This window comes from Dunckerocampus dactyliophorus, chromosome 9 (genome assembly GCF_027744805.1).
Source record: "Dunckerocampus dactyliophorus isolate RoL2022-P2 chromosome 9, RoL_Ddac_1.1, whole genome shotgun sequence".
NCBI lineage: Eukaryota > Metazoa > Chordata > Actinopteri > Syngnathiformes > Syngnathidae > Dunckerocampus > Dunckerocampus dactyliophorus.
Genome location: NC_072827.1, coordinates 7,721,903 through 7,741,188, shown reverse-complemented (window position 1 = coordinate 7,741,188; position 19,286 = coordinate 7,721,903). Strand labels below are relative to the sequence as shown.

The window sequence follows — 19,286 nt, the reverse complement described above, 5'->3', positions numbered from 1 at the left end:
TTGAAAAACCAACATTTCAGGAAATGTTAGAAATGTTTGACAGACGGTAAGAATTGCCTGGGAGAGCGTATACACGTCCATGTCACCAACAGCAATTCCTGAATTGTAAAACCGAGTGAAACAAGACATGTTGAAGGACATCACAAGCATTGCATTTTACTCCGCCATTACAGATGTGTGATCCAGCTCAAATATCACCTCCTATGTTAGCTTAACAATACACTACATAACTGCATGTGTGTTTTTTTTAATTGGAGTATTTCTTTTTCTTAACAGAGACAGTGTTTATTTTGTATTGTTCTGGGTTATTATTGTGATTTTTATTCCTGGTAAAGTTGATGAAAAAGTTCATATCATTAAACCATTCATGGAGAAGTTCACACATTTAATCCAAAAAGGTTTTTATTCCGTTTAGCGTCCTCATTTAAGCCATGCAAACTTTTATGATCCTGCCTCTTAAAAACATCAAAATCCAGAATCGAAACAAGGAATCTGAAACGGAACCTGGATCGTTCAAACCAGGGGTCACCAATGTTTTTCCTTGTGAGAGCTACTTTTATAAAATGAAAATGGCCAAGAGCTACTCATTTTTGTAACATTTATTTTCAGAGCTTATTTTAAACCCAAACAAAGCGAATATGCTTGTTTTACCAGAACATTAACAATAACAATATTATTATTATTATTAACAATAACTCAATGCTGGTGTCCACAACTCACATTTTGTATTTCAGAATGCATTTCTTTCTACTGTTCTTTCATTATTAACTGAAAACCTGAATGAAAAGCAGGCTTGCGGGCACCTCATGTGGTCGTGGGGGGCTACCTGGTGCCCACGGGCACCACGTTGGTGACCCCTGGTTCAAACACACAAGAGGACTGCAGCAGAACCAACTGGTAGCTCATGGACGTTATTAGTTCAGTTTCTACTATTTGTGCAATATTTTGTTTTTTCAACATTAATGTGCACATTTCATTGTATTATATTACAATTATGTTAATGTTTTTGCATGTTTAACATAAATTTCCCGACTGTATGACTAATAAATGTTAATCTTCTCGAATGTTTCAAAACAGATCAGATATCTGAGAGTATAGCTGACAGACAGAAAACACCACTAGAACATGAAAAAACAAATATCACCTTCTTTCTGCTGTGTCATGACAGGTGTCTGGGTCTCTTTGGTGTAGGACACTGTCTCTCGTGGAGGGAAGTCCACCTGAGTGACTTTGGCCATTCCCAGTTTGGGAGTTCCGCGCCTAAAAGCACAGACTGATTCAAACACTGCAAAAACCAATAAACCACATGAAAAAAACCCCAAAACAAATCAGTTCTCACCTCCTTACCAGAGGAATCGTGTGCAGATCAAAACATGGTTAAATGGTATGACAAGCTGCTCACATTAGTTTTACAGCCAAAGTTTAAATGATCAGACACAAGTGAACTTGCTGAAGTGGATTCATTGAGTCATGACAAGTAAACATGCCATAGATTGAGAGAAGGGAAAATGACCAGGAAAGGAGAGAAGAGAGTGTCCAGTACCCCAGCTCAGAGTCAGAGTGAAGTTGAAGAGTGGACGGGTCAGAGTCCCAGTGCAGAGTCCTGGTTAGTGTCACAGGAACAAGGCAGCATTAGTGAGAGACGCAGAAGAGCACCAACCAGGACATGAAGCACGGTTAGCATCATGGCGTACAACATGCACATTTACACACTATAAACACACAATTAGGACCACACTGCAAAAAAATAAAACTAAAAAGTTGGAAAACAAAGTTTTCCTGCTGCAAAAATATAGTTGTAGATAGCAATATTGGAAAAATAATAGATATAGCAACTGTCAAAATTCCCACACAAACAAAGTCTGAAACCCGCCCCATACTGTGTTATCTGTTCATATCTTCAGTCGTTTTTTGAAAACACTTCTGGTTAGATGATTCAACAAAGGCAACAAAAGAGGTGATCTCAGCGTGCAGAATTCTTTCTCAGGAACAGACGCAAGCGTTGGTACAATCACTTTAAAGTGTTCATATTCATAATGGTGTTGATGCGCCATTGTTCCCTTGTTTGGGGTATTCATAATAGTTGGAACAACAAGATCATCAACAGTCCTCATCATAACATCTTATGCCTGCAACGTTACCATTTCATTTCCATGCTATTATTTATTTATACAGTGCATCCCTGCCTACTCATGATTCAGCATTCAAGACACAGCCAAGTTGTAAAAATGTGGTTAAAAAAAATAAAAATGTCTCCAGAAATGTGTTTTCTGCAGAAAACACATTCAAATTTATAAATCTGTGGTAATACACTTAAAAAGTACAGCATACATGTATCACTGTTAAAAGCTCCCATTTTGTACACATCTACATTACATTGTATTGAAAATTTTTTCGATGAATCAAGTAATCGGAAAAAACATATTTTTTGCTTGGTTAAAGAGCAATTATAAATACACGAGAAAATAAAACATTTCACTAAATAATGAAAGACCAATTGGTTTATTCTTTTCTTTCTTAAATTCACATTGTCATTGGGAATAAAATGTATTTTCTTGGGTCTGATGGACTACATGATTAGGTGTGGGGGAAATAATCCAATGCGGATCTTGACGATTATTAATCAATTCATAAACGTCAATAATCGATGCTGACGGAACAAAAAAACGAAACAAAAAGGAGGATAGCAGAAGTGCCGTCCGGACAGTTTATAGTGGTGCACCTAAGTGTAATGGGCGCCACACACGGGAGGCGACAAACAACTGCGATGGGCAAAAACTCATGGCCAAATATTCCACACTGGTGGTGCTGAGCGGCTGTTACCAGCTACATGGGTGAGTGATGCGTTCACATCCAGAGCGAATTGTACGAGTCTCCCATGGTTTTGATTGGCTGTCAGATGTGGAGGGAATTTGGGGGTGTCAAAGTAGTTCAGAGGAAGAAAAGCAGCCGGTGTTGATTGAGTATTCTTGCTAGAGGCGGATCTTCCCATGCCGCTGCTTTTTTTTTTTTTTATATATCTCAACAGTCTTTTCGTTAGAAATGTCAAATAGGGCCGGGAAATTAACCTGCTGGTTTATTTTAATTGTGGATCATTACAAATATGCTTATTTTAGTATACACAGTGAGTAAAAAGAAATTATATATAGAAAAAAATTATGCTTGAAAAAATTGACAAACTATTGATCACAAAAAAAGATGCATTGATAATCGTTTTATCATCACATCACATCACATCACATCTCTGAATTGCAATCGCATCGAATTGTGAGGTGGCCAGAAATTGCTTTTGTAGATGAATTTACCCATCCCAGACTAACTATTTACTGGAAAAAGGGGAAATAATAATGACTTTACCAAGACATTACTAAGACTAAATTACATTATGTTGATAGCTGTGCATTTATAAATCCTAAAGTATGATAGGCTGACTAGAAATAAGACAAATATTCTTTATAAGATAAGTTTTTGCAGTGATCAAAGTAAAATTAAGTGATCAAAAGTAAAACTAACTGAGTGAGACACACGCTTCCTTGTTCCATTACACAGTATTGTCAGATATCAGCAGCTACTAATTAGTGAGCTAAAATGTTTTTATTTTCCATCACAACACTTTGTTTTTGCAGATGAAATAAACCCTGTATGAAGTCACGTTACCATCGTAATAAACTGCTACACATTCGAAAGTAGTCATAGTTAAGAAAAGGCTAGCCTTCCACACGGCTCACGTTATGTGTGTAAGGTACATTAACCTTAAAGTCACTGATTTGCACTACGTTAATTTTACCTCGCCTCAGATCTTCCGCTCCATTCGGGAGGGGATGATGCAACATATAAGATGTGCTGTTGTGGTATGTAAGTGCCGTGTTCACTGTGTTCAACTTGCAGTTTTGCCACGTTTTCTGTCTGCTTTTCATATTTTGTTTTCCTTCTCTTTCGTTGCCTTGTCGCATTCTCTCGCCTCTTCTATCAGTCCGCACCTTCAAACATCCACTTCCTTCTTTGTCCTCTGCATGGATGACGTAGGTAAGCGTGTTGAATGGTTGCACCCCTAACGTCTTCATGCTTCACTGGTAGTGTTTTTTTTGGCAAGCGTTGAGATGTCGCAGTTTGTTCAGCGGTGCTTGAACGCACGCACCATAGTTGAGCGCTGGAAAGCAAAAGTGAAACTTACACTGTATATAACGTTCTCCAACACTGCCACATCTAAATAACAAATAAATAAATCCAGGTGGATTATTGAGAAGCAGCTTGGAGAAACGTCTTCTTTAGCCTGCCAGCTGCTAGCGCTAGTCTGACGGCTAAAGGCTACACATTGACTCCAATTCCATGTGCTCATAAATCATCATACATTAGCATTTTGGGTGAGAAGCTGTAGATTTTAGACTTGAACTGTGTTTAATAAGTGTGTATTTGGGATTAAACCTACTAGATGGTGTCACGAGTTAGCAGTGAAAGGAGGGTTCTGAGGGCCGGCGCAGTGAACAGTGTGTTTAAAATAGATGGACGCCTATGGGCGTCTCAATTTAGTTGAGAATTTTCACCAGTGTTTTATTTTTAGTGTGGCCCGAATACAAATTTGTACAAGTGTACATGATAATGATCAGACCAATAATTATCGGGCCAATAATGGGAAAAAAAAAAAACCCTCAAAAACCAAAAAACCTCAAATGCGGCGTTTGTAAAGTGCAAAAGGTTTGCCAGAGACCTCTGTGGTGTCACACCGGCTCGTCGGAGCATGTGCCCGAATATAGTCCACTTTGTTGGGCCACAGCAGGTGGCTGCCCCCTGCACTATACGCTGGTTCCTCTGATGGTAGTGATGTGGTAGTAGTAATGTGGGCGTCTCAATTGTCACCATTTTTGTGAATTTTAGTGTGGCCCAAATGCTTAAAAAAAAAAAAATCATAAAAAAATATATAAAAAATATCTGACAATATATTGCAATCTACTCATTTAACTTCTACTACGTTACCATGCATTTTCCTCATGAGGCTACATTCTTCTGCATTGTATGCATGTATTACTGGCCTTGCCTCCACCCACCGAGGTAAAGAGACTGTATGCCTGACAAAAGGGCTCTCTCTGTTCATGCTGTTGCTCTATGGAACAAAGGGGTCCAGGTGCCGAAACCAATGCACAGAGTGAACCCTCTTCCTGCCTGTTATATGGACTAACATATGGAAGCCGGCAAAATGAACGAGTTGATATTCATTTATTGTGTGATTAATTAATTTACTATCCTCCCAGGCCTAGTGCCCATGGGAAATCACATTTTAATCTCACGAGATCTTGTGACACGACAACTTTGACACCCTTACTCATTTGTACAAAATAGACACTTGCTAAAAGAAATTATCAAAATCTGCAATCAATGGTCAATAACAGTAACTTCGTAAAAGACACGTTGGTCTTGGTTGTGTGTGTGTGTGGGGGGGCATGACAGAAAATAGTAGAACCACTGTTTTTGAAAATACCATACAAAGAGCAGCATTTTTTTAAAATCTTGCCTGAAAATTAAATTTCTCATATATATTTACAATTCAAATGAGCCGTGAAGGTGCCCACCCACTCATGTATCGGGTGGGGGTGGTTGGCGGGTGCTACTCAAAATGCATACACACACAGACCCAGCGAGGGTGATGACACAAGGTGTTAATGTGCAGCCGAGACCGTGTCACACCAAAGGCTCAGAGTTGTGTAGGAAGGCAAGGAAGGGGCGGCAGCCTCAGGGAAAAAACATGACCTCCATGTGTGTAGGAAATGGCCATGCCAGTGAGGGAAATGAGTCAATGTGTAGATGGTAGGGGCCTGATGGGACACTGGGGGGAGCTTGAATTTCAGCCCAGGGAAGGGGCTCTAATTAGGGGTTAAGAAGTCCCCCAGGCATCACTGTAGCCTGCTGTTTTATTGTTAATTCAAGATCATGCTGAATCAACGGCACATAAACCACATAAACAAGCACTCGGCTGGAATCTACTCACTGTATCATCTAGCACTGTAATTCATGATATCGCTCCCACAACTGTATCAGTCCATAGTGAAGACTGGGAAATGTGTGTGTGTGTGTGTGTGTGTGTGTGTGTGTGTGTGTGTGTGTGTGTGTGTGTTTGCGTGTGTGTGCTCGTACCTTGGTCCCACGGCTCCATCAGAGTCCTGGCTCCCGGTCTCGCTTGGTGTGTCTGCCGATTTGGCAGTTGGAGACATGGGAGGGGGTGCTACATTAAAAATAAAAAAAAAAAACACATTTAAAAATAATTTTAAAAAACACATTTAAACCACAACAAAATATGACATTGCTTTGCCATAACAGCACTGAGACAATAACAACCATACACATTTTGTGATTCCAAATACCGCGCACCTCTTGACAAGTACGAGGAAACATCTTATAGTAAGATAAGTCAATTATTGTTTCAAAAAGTGCAGTAATGCAAAAATGATAGCAGTAACAACACTGTAATAAAGCTGTCTGTATGGCAAGTGACTGGCACACTTTTTCTATGGATCTCTTCTGCCACCTGCTGTTGCAAAAGTGATATTGTTTTTACATTATATACACTGTATTGGAGAATTCGAATCCACATAAAAGGAATGGCTTTATCTACAAGGCCATTCGTTTGATATTTCTGACACACATTGCATTAAAATTACATTAACATATGAGATTTTGTCATCTTCTGCAATTCTGCACTCCATTTAAAAATAGTAATTATGGTGGGAGCATCAATGTTGAATCAAATTAATTGATATTGTACTTGGATTTTCCTTTTTTTGTTCTAAAGGAGACATAGGATAATTATACAAAGCTATATCAAATTAGATCGGCTAATAGCTACACAGTCATCCTCAACAATTAATAAATCATTGCTGTTTCATGGTTGACAATCAAATACAGTTCACCTATTAGTCAAAAAAATTGCATATGTAAGCAAATTGTGCGTATTTTTGGCCCAAATTAGGCATTTTCAAGCATAAAAATGGCGAATTGAACTAAAGCATAAGTAAAAGCCATTAAGACCATTGACTTGTGAATGTAGTATTCTACATTGGTCACTAGGTGCCAGTAATTGTTCAGTGAGACAAGCACCAGCATTGATTGCCGGAACAACAGGCTTTTATTGCTGCTTTAAATGATCTCACAACAGACACATTAATAATAATAATAATAATAATAATAATAATAACTAGAGATGCAAAGTATCTTTTTTTCCCCAAACTGATACCGATTCTTTTCTGCTTCTCAAAACTGATGTGGTACTGATAACTTTTTTAATATCTACTTTTAAAATATAGATTTAATTGTAGTAAGATAAGGAGGACTGGAACAAATTAGGATTTGACCAACTGTACCTGTTGATTAGTCCTAATCAAATATCACAACATTACTACTACCACATCACTATCATCAGGAGAACCAGAGGATAGAGCGGAGGGAGCCACCTGCTGTGGCCCAGCAAAGTTTGCTATATTCAGACACATGCTCTGAGCAGTCGGTGTGACGCCACAAAGGTTTCTGGCAAACCTTTTGCACTTTTCAAACGGCACGGCGCTGATAAGGGTTTTTTGTGTGCTCGATGGGGTTTTTTCCCATTTGGTACAACTAGAACACAAACTGTCTTTCCTGGGAAAGTGAATGTTTACAAGTGAGCTCTGAGGAAGTTACGACAGGCCGTTAACGTCAGGCAGGAGAAAAAAGGAGCGCTTGATTTGCTCACATGCTTAGCATGGGTAATCTCACCTCATTGGAGCTTTTTTTTTTTTAAATCTGTTATTTTTAATTTAAATCGGATTTATCGGTATGACATAATTCTCTCATATCGGCCCGATTATTGTGCACCCTTAATAATAACAACACTAATGTTACTGTTGCAGCCATAGCCCACAACAAGCTAAAAGTTAATTCTAAACCCCCTAGGTCACTTCCTGTCTGACATTGATTCTTTTCCCCAACATGGTAACCTTAAATGTCTTATTTTCTCTGATTATATCTACCATATTGGGCAATAGGAATGTAAAGGTGACTATGTGGGTGTTATTTCATGTCTAGATGGCTCTAATAATGTTAAAAAGCGTATAAAAAAGTATATTTAGAAGATCGAGAACAAGTTTTCTTGTTTTCTGAGTCACAAGTACAAAAACATCCAATTTTTAAAGAAGGAATCCTGCATGGCGGAAATTTTCTTATCGCAGTCGGGTCTAACCGCCATAAACGAGGGACCACTGTATAACATGATTTTAACCCCCAATTATATACAGTTTATTAAAACCGAATGGTACAATTACCTTGGCCACGACAAATAGGATCACATGACAGATGCAGCCAGTCAACTTTTCTCATGAATCAATACCAATTAAGTAGTAATTAAACAGAGCTTCAAATGTGACTGACTTGAACAGGTAACAAGTCACCTACCAACAGGGACATCTGATGTTATACCAATGCTCTGTAGCAGAGCATCAGCTTCACGCCTCTTTTTCTCCAAGTCAGTGTCGTCATGGTGAACGGCGGCATCCTTCAGCAGTTCCGCCTGTTTTATAAGGACAACAGCAATCAACCCAACGTTTTTCCCCCCCAGAATTAATTTTTTCATGATTATGTCTTTACGCATCACTGATTTTTCCGTTGTCAAGCACTGAGATGTTGCACTTTCTTCGGCCTTCCTTGAAGGCACCATAGTTGTGTACTGTGAGATGCAAAAGTGTGTTTGGCTACGTCAGCACGAGCGCCCGCTGTCAATCCGACCTCTAAGCTTTCAGTGAGGTGAACACAACCGAATTATTATGGATGAATATATCCTTGCTGGGATTCCACCCAGGCGAGCAGTGTGGATTTTATAGACGCAGCTTCTCTAGCCTGCTAGCCTCAAAAGTACGGGTGGGCAAATTGATCCAAATATCGGTAGTATAAGGATCGATTCTCGTGTAACGCGACTGATATTTTTCTATTCTTTTAATTTCAGTAATATCTGTTGTTTTTGTTGTGTTGTTTATATTTTTATATTCTTATGTTTTATGTCCTTGGACACAAGAGAGCATTGGGGGCAAAAAGACAAAGGATTTGAATGAGAGCTAACAGTAGTTTTCCTTTTGTTGGCTTATTTTTGCACACTATTCAAACTAATAAAAATATATATAAGTAATATGTGTGTAATAAAAAGAGAATTATTTTATTATTTTGTTTTGCTAGTCTTATATTGTTGTAATGGGCCGTACGGTGGACTGGTGGTGAGCATGTTGGCCACACAGTCAGGAGATGTGGAAGTTCTGGGTTCGGATCTCCATTGGGCATCTGTGTGGAGTTTGCATGTTCTCCCCGTGCGTGTGTGGGTTTTCTCTGGGTACTCCGGTTTCCTCCCACATCCAAAAACATGCATGTTAGGTTAATTGGTGACTCTAAATTGTCCATAGGTATGAATGTGAGTGTGAATGGTTGTCTGTCTATATGTGCCCTCTGATTGGCTGGCGATTAGTCCAGGGTGTACCCTGCTTCTCGGCCGAAGTCAGCTGGGATAGACTCCAGCATACCCCCGCAACCCTAGTGAGGATAAACGGCATAGAAGATCGATGGATGGATATTGTTGTAGCTACAGTATATTTTTAAAATCACATTTTAAATAAATTAATTGATATTTTTTGTCCTGTATTTTATTCTGATTATAATCATGATTAAAAAATGAAAGGCAAAAAACACAAACTCATTCATTGATCTTGAAAAAATGTCTCTTCAAAAGTATCGCTATCAGTATCAGTTAGAGCCATACTGGCCCTGTATTTAGTTGGTAGCAGGCTGATACCAAAATTGTATGAATTTTTTTCAGTACCTTGCTGCTATAATGAGTCCTAATAGTTGGTAGTTATTTTGGGCTATTGATTTTATTTAGCAAACAACTGAATGTAATACAAAAATAAGATAATGATGTTATCCATACTGTTACATTGTCTTATTTTCTTGTATTAATTGTATACAATACAATACAATAAGCTGATACAAACATTTTATTGTTTACCGGAAATCTAGCAACCAGGCTCAAGTCTACACCATGACTCCCATTCCATATGTTCATCCATCATCTTCCATTATCATTGATTAGTGGTGAGTAGCTATACATTTGATACTTTACTTGTGTTTAATAAGTGTGTGAGGCATATTTGGGGATCCAACCTGGATTGTGTCACAAGTGAACAATGGCAATTGAAAAGAGAATGGAATGGTTCTGAGGCTGAATCTAATCTAATCTAATCATTAAAACAGGAGAGTGTGCCGTGTGTCAAAAACAGACATTTTTATGGCCGTATTAATTACTCATGTCTTTCGCCATTTGCTGGTGGTCCTGAAAGGTAACCTCTGCAAAAATAATGCATCTGGGCTCAGTCTCCAGTCTCCCTTATAACTTACAGGTTTACATGTGAGACCAAACTGAAGATTGTGTTTTAGAAAGTGTCTCTCTAATAATGTGTAATAATAATAATAATAATAATAATAATAATAATGTGCAAATGCATTTTAAATGCAAAAATGTCACCTCTTTCTTTTTGCGCTCCTCCTCCTTCCTTTTCTTCTCCTCTCGGATTTGTGCCAAACGCTGCTTCTTCCTTTCAAGCTCTGCCTTCAGCTCGCTTTTGTCAGACATGATGCCAGAGCTGCATTAAAAAATAAATAAATAAAACATAAGTTTTGTCTTCCGTTCGTAACACACATGAAACCAAGTGGCATTGTACAGAATTACAAATACAACACTGGTTCATCTTATTGTATCATAACAATTTAAAGGCCCGGTCACACCGCCCGAACTTTGCTGTAGCGTCCCTGGAGCGGTGAAAAAATTCATCGCCGCTCGTAACCGAGCACAAAATGGGGGAAAAAAAATCAAAAACACGGGCGTTGTCCTAGCGGTGCACCGCTGAAGCCGGCGTTGCTTTTAGCGTTGGTTTAACGGTAGCGAACTTTGGTTTATCGGTGACGTGAGCGTCGATAGAGCGGCGTTCTGCGCATGCGGGCTGGTGGCATCCTCATGAAGTGCTGGAAGGCTCGTGGATCCTCATTCCTCACCTCCACCATCAGCTTGTCATACAGTCCATGGTCAGGGCTTCTCAGTATCCACTGTCTGACCCACACAACTCTGTCTCTCCTTCTTCTCTCTCTTCTCCTTCTGTCAACAGCTTGTTGCAATCTGAGGAGGTTCTGATTCTGCTGCTGGACTAGTGCACCAATCATAGCAAGTCTCTCAGCATCCATGGTAGTACAGTTCAAGCAGATAAACGAGTGGAGACCGCCCTCTAGTGGATGAGCAAATTCGATATAACTGAGGTCTGCACTCAACGGCTATTTCAAATGGGCTTCTTGGTCCATTTCTCCCCGTATTTATAGCCAAATTCTGCCTAGCGGACCCAAGCGTCCACGAACTTGCGTCTAGCGGCGCCAAAATTTGACTGGGTGTTGTTGGAGCAGTGATGAACTTTGGCGTGACGGAAAATTGCCCGCTTCTCACCGCTTGCTATTTTGTGCAGGTCAAAACTTTCGGAGCGGTAGGAGGGACCATCAGCGGTGCCCGAGCGTATACGCCGTTGCCTTAACGGGGAGCAACGTCAGTTAAACGGTGGTGAACGGTTACGAGCGGTGATTAATTTTTTTCACCACTCCAGGGACGCTACAGCAAAGTTCGGGCGGTGTGACCGGGGCTTGACCAGGGAATGAAACGGTACATTTTTCTTGATGTTTTTGTTAAACACTTGGCCGTACATGACAATAAAACTCTCTTGAATCTTGAATCTTGAATCTTGAAATTGGTGGCTCTATATAACTGTAAAATATTACTGCCAAGTGTTTAACAAAGTGTCCCTTATTATTCTGCAAACTTTATTTTGGGCATCCTGCTCATGTCTTTTAAGACGGATATCCCTCAGGTCTAGCCCCCTGGTGGATGCTGGTAGTTTGCAGCATTTTCGATTGTGTTCCGCGTTTTCCCTTGTCCGCCACCGTGTGGATACCTCATTTAACTAAAATGATGCGGTGTAGTTCTACAACAGTAAACATATGCCAAAAATAAAGCTTACAGTAATTTAACTTGAATTCACATGTTTTGAATTCAAGCATTATCTATGAAAAGGCAGAATAATTTGAGCTACAGCTCTAGACTGTGAAGGTGTTGATGGACACTGCATGACAGTTTGTGTATTTATTAGGGTTGTCAAATGATTACAATTTTTAATAAAATTAATAATCAATCCGTTTTCAAATTAATCATGATTAATGACCATTTCCAACCATGTTTGAAAAATGTCCATTTTAACTGTAGTTTACGAGCAAAAGGATAAACGACAGGACACAATTATAAATATGGATAAATAAATAAATATATATATTAACAGTCCCAAATGAACTGAAAATTGAAATCAAGTAATTTAAGTTGAATTTAATTTAAATTCACGTTTTGAGTGAAAATGTTAGATGTCCGTGCACACTAGATGCACCAAATTGTACTTCCGCGGTAAGAATTACATTACTGAGTTTTAAGAATATACACTTATTGTTTTTCTATGTTTTTCTTTTTATTTAGACCACACATACCCCAAAAAATAATAATGTTCGGATTTTCGGAGTGTCCATGAATGCACCTCGCAGTTGTCTCGTTCATTCCGAGGACCACCAGATACCAGTTGAAGATACACAGTGTTGGAATTGCACTGCTATTGTGTGCTCAGGTCAGAATAAAGTTTAAAAAAAAAAAAGAGCGTCAGACTGTGCGACTGTGTGGGGACATTGCATTATGCTTCTAACTGTCGTGTTAATGTAATGAAATAAATTAGTTCCCGCCGTTAACGAGCTATTTCTGGCAGCGCTAATATTTATCTAACATCAAACTAAAGGCCTGTCAACAGACTGCTAACATTAAAGCCCCACCCTGCTATTCATAGCTCTTCCCTCATGGCTAGCATCCTTTTCAAACAAAACACATTATACTTGCCAGATGTGGGCACTTTCACATATAGAGATAAAAAGGTAATCTGAATAAATATTCAAACCACATCTCCACTCGAGACACCTCTGACTGAGGTCCATTGTCTAGATCACAGCCACAGTTAGCCTCCCATGCTACGATATGGCTTACTGCCATTTACTGGTACACACAATACATATTGACACAGACAGAATACGCACATGTAAAGCTAAACATGTGTTTATATAAGCAATATCATTCAAAACATGTCTTAGTTAACCGAGACAGTAATTCATAGAGCAGTACCGCCGGTTAGCATAGCAACTAGCTATGGCAGTTAGCAGTTGCTAGCTCAGCGGGGCTGTCATTCGCGAGCATCTCTTCAAATAAAGCAAACGAGCCTACCCAAACATTGAGAAATAACTTAAATATTAAAGATTAAATGTTTAGTAGCCTACAAACCTTTAACTCCGTTCGGGGCAGAACACCTTTCGTCAAAAGTCAAAACAAACCAGCGAACTACCGCTGCCGTGAAGGGCCAAAATAGGCGATTGGCGTATGCGTAAGAGGAAGTTATCGGTTTTTATCATTTTATTCAAAGAATAGAGCCTTACGGAACAGTACAAGGCACTCATATAAAAGACGGGAAAGAACAACACTTGAAACTTGAACAATAAAATAAAGATAAAAGCATACAACGGGCAGAGCACAAAAAATACAGAAAATGAACAGTTAGTAGTCTTACTACAGCGGAACCACGGTTTTTATTACTGATTCGTTCCAAAAGGTTCGGCGAAACTTGAAATTTACGAAGACCGATGGAAAACAAGTCAATCCAATTAATCCGTTCCAAACACTCGAAAATATAGCAAAAATACCTTATTTTGTACAGCAGCATTACAGATTCATCATTACAGTATTCCCTCGTTTATTGCGGTTAATTGGTTGTGTGAATTTGGAGGTAGGATTCCTTATTTATAAATGGAATCTTTTCATTTTGAATCATAAAAAACCTGTTTACAAACTTCGCAATGCAGCTATTGTGTCATCAATGTAACTTTATATTTGTATTTTACTTCATTTAGCCATTTTTATGCTTGAAAATACTTACACTAGGCAAAAGAAAATGCTTGAACAAGCATATTTTAGACCAATAATAAGCCGTAGTCAACCACAAAACAGCATAATTTATTAATAGGGGTGTCACAAGATCTGGCAAGATTAAAACGTGACAAGATTTTTCATTCAGAAAAAAACTCTCTTGTGGGACTGTAGACCTGGGATGATAATAAATGAATTAATTAATCACACAATAAATGAAAATGAACTTCATAATTTTGCCAGCCTCAATATATTGCCATGTGCATGCGCGTCTGTTTTCGTCATCTCTCGCCTTCAAACAGGCAGGAAGAGTGTACACTCTGTGCATTGGTTTCAGCACCTTGGCAAGATTGTCCCATAAAACAACGGCATGAACGGAGTGAGCCCGTCTGTCAGTCATTACAGTCTCTTAGTCTCGGTGGGTGGAGGCGTGGCCGCTAACATACACACAGAGTGCAGAAGAGTGTAACGTAGTAGAAATTAAATTAGTAGATTGCAATAAATTGTCATATATTTTTTATATTTTTTCATTGTAATTCTCTCAAAAGTAATGTTAAAATCTCGTCCCGTCTTGTCTCTGAGTGTCTTGTGACACCCCTGTTTATTAATATACTATATTTTTGGTAAAATTATTATAGAGTGAAGCTGCAAAATGAACAGCCCGAACTGCCGAGGGATTACTGTAATTCTTTCCAAAAGGTCAGATGAAAAGCAAAACTTACAAAAACCAAGGAAATAATATGAACCAAAAACACATTTTATAGAGAATAACGATAGTTTTCCATGCAGAAAACAACATACAACAACAGCATAAAGTATTTCTTGTATTTTAAAGAGAGAAATGCAGGAAGGACACAGTGTTTACTTGTACAATACACTGTGTGTGAATTGTGTACTACTATATCAAATATGAAAAACTGCACTTTCTATGACCAATACATTCATCTGACAATCCGAGCCCCAGCTCTGAATCACTTTTTTACACATACTGTAGATCATCTAATGATTACTCCTCCTGCGGAGCTCCCCTGTGGCTTCAGCATCGTTTTCCTCCGAGAGCTGAGACATAGCCGGACCCACTTTTGTGCTCTCCTCACCGGCCCGATCGGAATGCAAGCTATGCAAGATCTGCTCACTGGGCCGTTTCCAAGACTGCCGAGTGGCAATCCACAGGATCAGCGCTCCGAAAACGACCAGAAGGAATCCCAGAACGTTCACAAATATTGCCTCCGGAGGAGAGTCTTTGTACTTGGGGTTGGTCCTACATGAGAAAGTTGCAGTAAAATTCAGTTACATGAATGCCTCCATCATATTATCGCTTCTCTGTATGAAAGGCATCATTTTTTTTTCTTGACTTACAGCGCAAATATAAGTTTCTCAGTGATGCCCATAAGTGCCACTGCTATAATGGATGCAAAGAGTAGAAGACCACTGTAGACATGCACAGGCATGAAGGCCGCCCTCCAGGATACAGGTGTCACAGGTATCAAGTACATGCCAAACCCTAAAACAAGCTGCAGGAAACATCCACTAGTCACAGATAATATAAAAACAAATTATCAACATAAATATGCAATTTAGAATCAACTTAAAGTCCACGGTCTTTTAACTGATGGCACACCGATGGCACACCTGTGCAATAATCATGTGTAATATGCATTTTCAAATAAAATGCAAATATAAATAATTCAGAAGACGTATTCAAAGATGTTGTGATGATATGTATAACTCTACACTGGTCACTAGGTGTCAGTAATGTTACACTGATGAGACAATAGCCACTGCAGGAAGTACTGTCAAGAAACCTCAAGTAAAAAAAAAGAACAACAAGGAACTCTCCCAATGGTAATTTGTGAGTCTATATTGTATCTTATGTATGTCTTATTTTCTCTTATTAAGGCTACTATATTGGGTAATAGGCATGTAAAGGTGACTATAGTGGTTTTACTCCATGTCTAGAGGGCTCTCATAATGTTAAAAAACAGTGTTTACTTCGATACTCGCGTAGTCCATGTGGTGCAGTGTGAGCGCCTTAACTACTTGCTCGCTCATTTGTCGCCGTTTGCGGGTGGTCTGTAAACGCAACACTGGCGAATAGCAGGGATCTACTGTACTCACTTTTGTCAGATGCTGTACATGGTTATATAAAATTGTTAGACATTACTATTTGAAGTGAAAAAACAATGTAATAGAGCGCATTTACCTGCACACCATAGAGTATCACAGCTGTCAGACCCAGCCAGCTGTGCAGGCTGTACATATTGGGGATTTTGGCGGCATTGTGGTAGTCAAAAACCGCCACCATCGACACAACAGCAAAAATGAAGGCCACCAAGTTCAAGCCTGCGTGGATGAACTTCATTGTAAGCTTGCTGTACTGCCAGCTCCATGGGAGTCTGTACACGATGATGGCTGAAAGAGAAAAGAGTCATCATTCAGCGTGTCTTATTGTATAACTCTTCACAGCTAACTATAATCCACTTCATAAAAAGACATGAAACACATTCCTCATCTTTGAGAAGTGGATCCATTGTGCAAATGAAATGCACCTGTACATCTTATTAGCATCTACTAAAATAGCTGACTAATAGTGTTTGCTTGGCACATTGACACATGGAAGCACGACATGTTTATTAGTGTGGCTGTAGCTTGCAGCGATGATTATACAGTACAGTAGATTAGCAAGATAACTCTTCACAAATTGTCAAAACAATCTCACACATGCAGTTTTCAATTATTCCTTCATGACTCACATCTACAGTTCGGCAGCCGAGCTGCAGATGCTCGTCCTGCACCTGTGAGTCACTGAAACTTGAGTCTTCCAGTACCAGTGAGTCAGTGAAAATTGTGTCTTCAGTTAAGTACCTGTGAGTCATTGTAACTCGAGGCTTCATAGAGTAACCGTGAGTCAGTGAAACTCAAGATTATGTGAGACACCCGTGAGTCAGTGGAACTCGAGCAGTCATCGAGTACTTGTGAGTCAGTGAAACCCGAGACTTCATCGAGTACAGGTGAGTGGAGTGAGTCTTGGCGCATCATTGAGCACCCTTGAGTCAGTGAAATTCGAGTGTTCACCGAGTACCCGAGAGTCAGTAAACTTGAGTCTTTGTCGAGTACCCTTGAGTCAGTAAAACTCAGGTCTTTATTGAATACCTGTCAGTCAGTCAGTGAAATTCAAGTATTCATCGAGCAACTGAGAGTCATTAAAGCTTGAGGCTTCATTGAGCATCCGTGAGTCAGTAAACTCAAGTCTTCGTCTAGTAACCGTGAGTCAGTGAAAATCAAATCTTAGTTAAGTCAGTGAAACTTGAATATTCATCAAGTAGCCATGAATCAGTGAAAATCGGGTCTTCATCATGTACCTGTGAAGGCGTTAACAAAGACGAGTACCTGGGAGTCACGATTCAGTAACAAGCAAGAGTTTTGAACGACTCGTTTTCTCTATTTTGGAAGAGTTGGAGTAAAGTATTTATGTGACAATTAGTCACCTGTCAGCATTTGCATTATTAAACAAACGGGGGGAATATTCCCGAAAAATAAGGGACAGTGAGGGGGGATGCTGGCTTACCCAAATGTCTTATTTTATTTTGAAGGACTGGTTATAGGATGTTAAGACAAGGAAGAAGGACAAAATACAGTATTTTCCCGGTGAAAAACGGGATTGTTGACAGATATTATATGCACATATAACATTCTACACTGAGCAGTAGTAGTAGTACTCGTGCAATGACTGCTGCGACGAATACTGCTAACTTTGACATCTCAACTGCACAAAAACGTTGCAAAACATCACATCACTGGATTCGTAGTTTTGCTGAAACTCGTGTTTAAGTTTATCGCCACGCCCCCTCTCCCCCAGACGCTGAACGCATGCTTGTTGTGCAACCTTTCGCAACACAAACACTTCAGAAAAGTCAACTCACCCAGACCCTGCAGGACAATAAACCCGCAGACGATCAGCACCGGGTGCCAGTTGAACTCGGCCGAACCTCCGTCCCAAGCCAGACCCTCTTTAAAGTGCAGAACCCATCTCAGTACGAATATGATGGAGACGACGCCCAGCACCGCAGCGGAAAACAAAGTGATCAGAAAGAGTTTGTAGTTCTCCATGGCGGCCATCGTCGTATGACTGTCTGGCTGTCAGCTGCAGGCCACGCTTGAGGATGATGAAGATGACGAAGAGTTTCTGGTGAGGACGGACTTCTTGAGGTCACGTGACGCGCTGCTGCGCAAATGTTTGGAGGGAAGAAAAGAAGGGAGTTTTGTAACTTTGCTGGTTATACGAGACTGGAATATTTCCTGTTTGTGTCCCGTGGCGTGTTTTATAATCATTTATGATCGTTTTTCTCTGTCATGCTTTGTTATATCCGTCATTCCATCAATTCCGTAACTCAGTGTGATTTTTTTTTTCTCCCCATGGTCCCCAGAATTTTTACTAACCTTTACGCTTTACGACCCACATCCACAAATCCCCGCTAAATGCGGCAACGAGCTAAAAGTTCGAGGCACCAGGTCCCTCCCTCTGGGCTTTTGTAAAGTTATGCAAAGCCATGTCTTAAATGTTCCTATGAAATTGAATAATCAGGTTGATTTAACCAAGCAAAGACTGTCTGAGACTACCTACACCCAGCCTGCCAAAATGTCAAATACTTCATTCCACCTGCGAAAAAAAGGTTGCTTTAAAGCAGGGGTTTCCTAACGTTTTCTAGCAGCGAGGACCACAAAATGAAAAATGAGAGGCTCCAACTTTGTTACTTTGATATTTTGTAATATGCTAAGACATTATATGTCATATAGATGAAACAGCCTATTATTTGTCTCAACTTCACTCTTTTCTAGGCCTGTCACGATGATCGTTAAAACGATTAATCGCACAAAAGAAAAAAATGAGGTCGATCATTTCGACGCCTCGATAAACTGACATGTGCGATATGTACTATGCCAGTCTTGCTGTAGCACACAGGCTGGATGAGAAGAGGGTTCACTCTGCTTGTGTCTGAGCGCATTAGTTGTGCAGTCAAATTAAGGGAAAGAGTGAGCGTCCTCCTAGTTATTCAGCGTCTTTGTCACCGTACGTGGAGGCGGGGCGTAGTGATTGAATACAGTGAGTGCTAGCTAGCAGTTAGCAAGAAAACGCTAATATGAACGAAAGCACAAAAGCGATATTTTCAAAGCCGAATGCCACAGTTCCAATGTGGATGTGTGGTTGGCGCTTGCTGAGGCGTTGGCTCGGCGAAGTAAATGT

At 39.8% G+C, this 19,286-nt stretch overlaps 2 protein-coding genes across 6 annotated transcripts in view; both read right to left on the bottom strand.

The window, feature by feature from the left end:
• Positions 1–13,519, bottom strand: part of dync1i2a (dynein, cytoplasmic 1, intermediate chain 2a) — a 48,086-nt gene extending 34,567 nt beyond the window's left edge. The window contains exons 1-6 of one of the 5 annotated variants that reach the window (XM_054787597.1): positions 13,403–13,519; positions 10,526–10,643; positions 8,416–8,530; positions 6,130–6,217; positions 1,514–1,603; positions 1,145–1,260 (exon numbers count right to left, since the gene is read on the bottom strand). In XM_054787597.1, the coding sequence (XP_054643572.1) occupies positions 1,145–1,260; positions 1,514–1,603; positions 6,130–6,217; positions 8,416–8,530; positions 10,526–10,633 (517 nt within the window). In that variant the 5' untranslated portion in view covers positions 10,634–10,643; positions 13,403–13,519. The remainder of the gene's footprint in view (positions 1–1,144; positions 1,261–1,513; positions 1,604–6,129; positions 6,218–8,415; positions 8,531–10,525; positions 10,644–13,402) is intronic. The other 4 variants (XM_054787599.1, XM_054787595.1, XM_054787598.1 and 1 more) reach the window with 4 other exon arrangements.
• A 28-nt stretch (positions 13,520–13,547) lies between these two features.
• Positions 13,548–18,756, bottom strand: LOC129187852 (plasma membrane ascorbate-dependent reductase CYBRD1). The gene is made up of 4 exons (XM_054787611.1): positions 17,965–18,756; positions 16,245–16,453; positions 15,401–15,555; positions 13,548–15,302 (listed from the first exon to the last, which is right to left on the bottom strand). Exons 1-4 carry the CDS (start codon positions 18,158–18,160, stop codon positions 15,041–15,043), a joined length of 822 nt encoding a protein of 273 aa, XP_054643586.1. The 5' UTR covers positions 18,161–18,756; the 3' UTR covers positions 13,548–15,040.
• Positions 18,757–19,286: the final 530 nt, after the last annotated feature.

Bases quoted from the DNA above. Each gene is read 5' to 3' on its own strand.
- LOC129187852 (XM_054787611.1), bottom strand. From the start codon at position 18,160: ATGGCCGCCATGGAGAACTACAAACTCTTTCTGATCACTTTGTTTTCC. The intron at 16,454-17,964 runs GTGAGTTGACTT...TTTCTCTTTCAG, and splicing joins TATTGTCCTGCAGGGTCTGG to CCATCATCGTGTACAGACTC. The intron at 15,303-15,400 runs GTAAGTCAAGAA...TTTCTCATGTAG, and splicing joins GAGAAACTTATATTTGCGCT to GACCAACCCCAAGTACAAAG.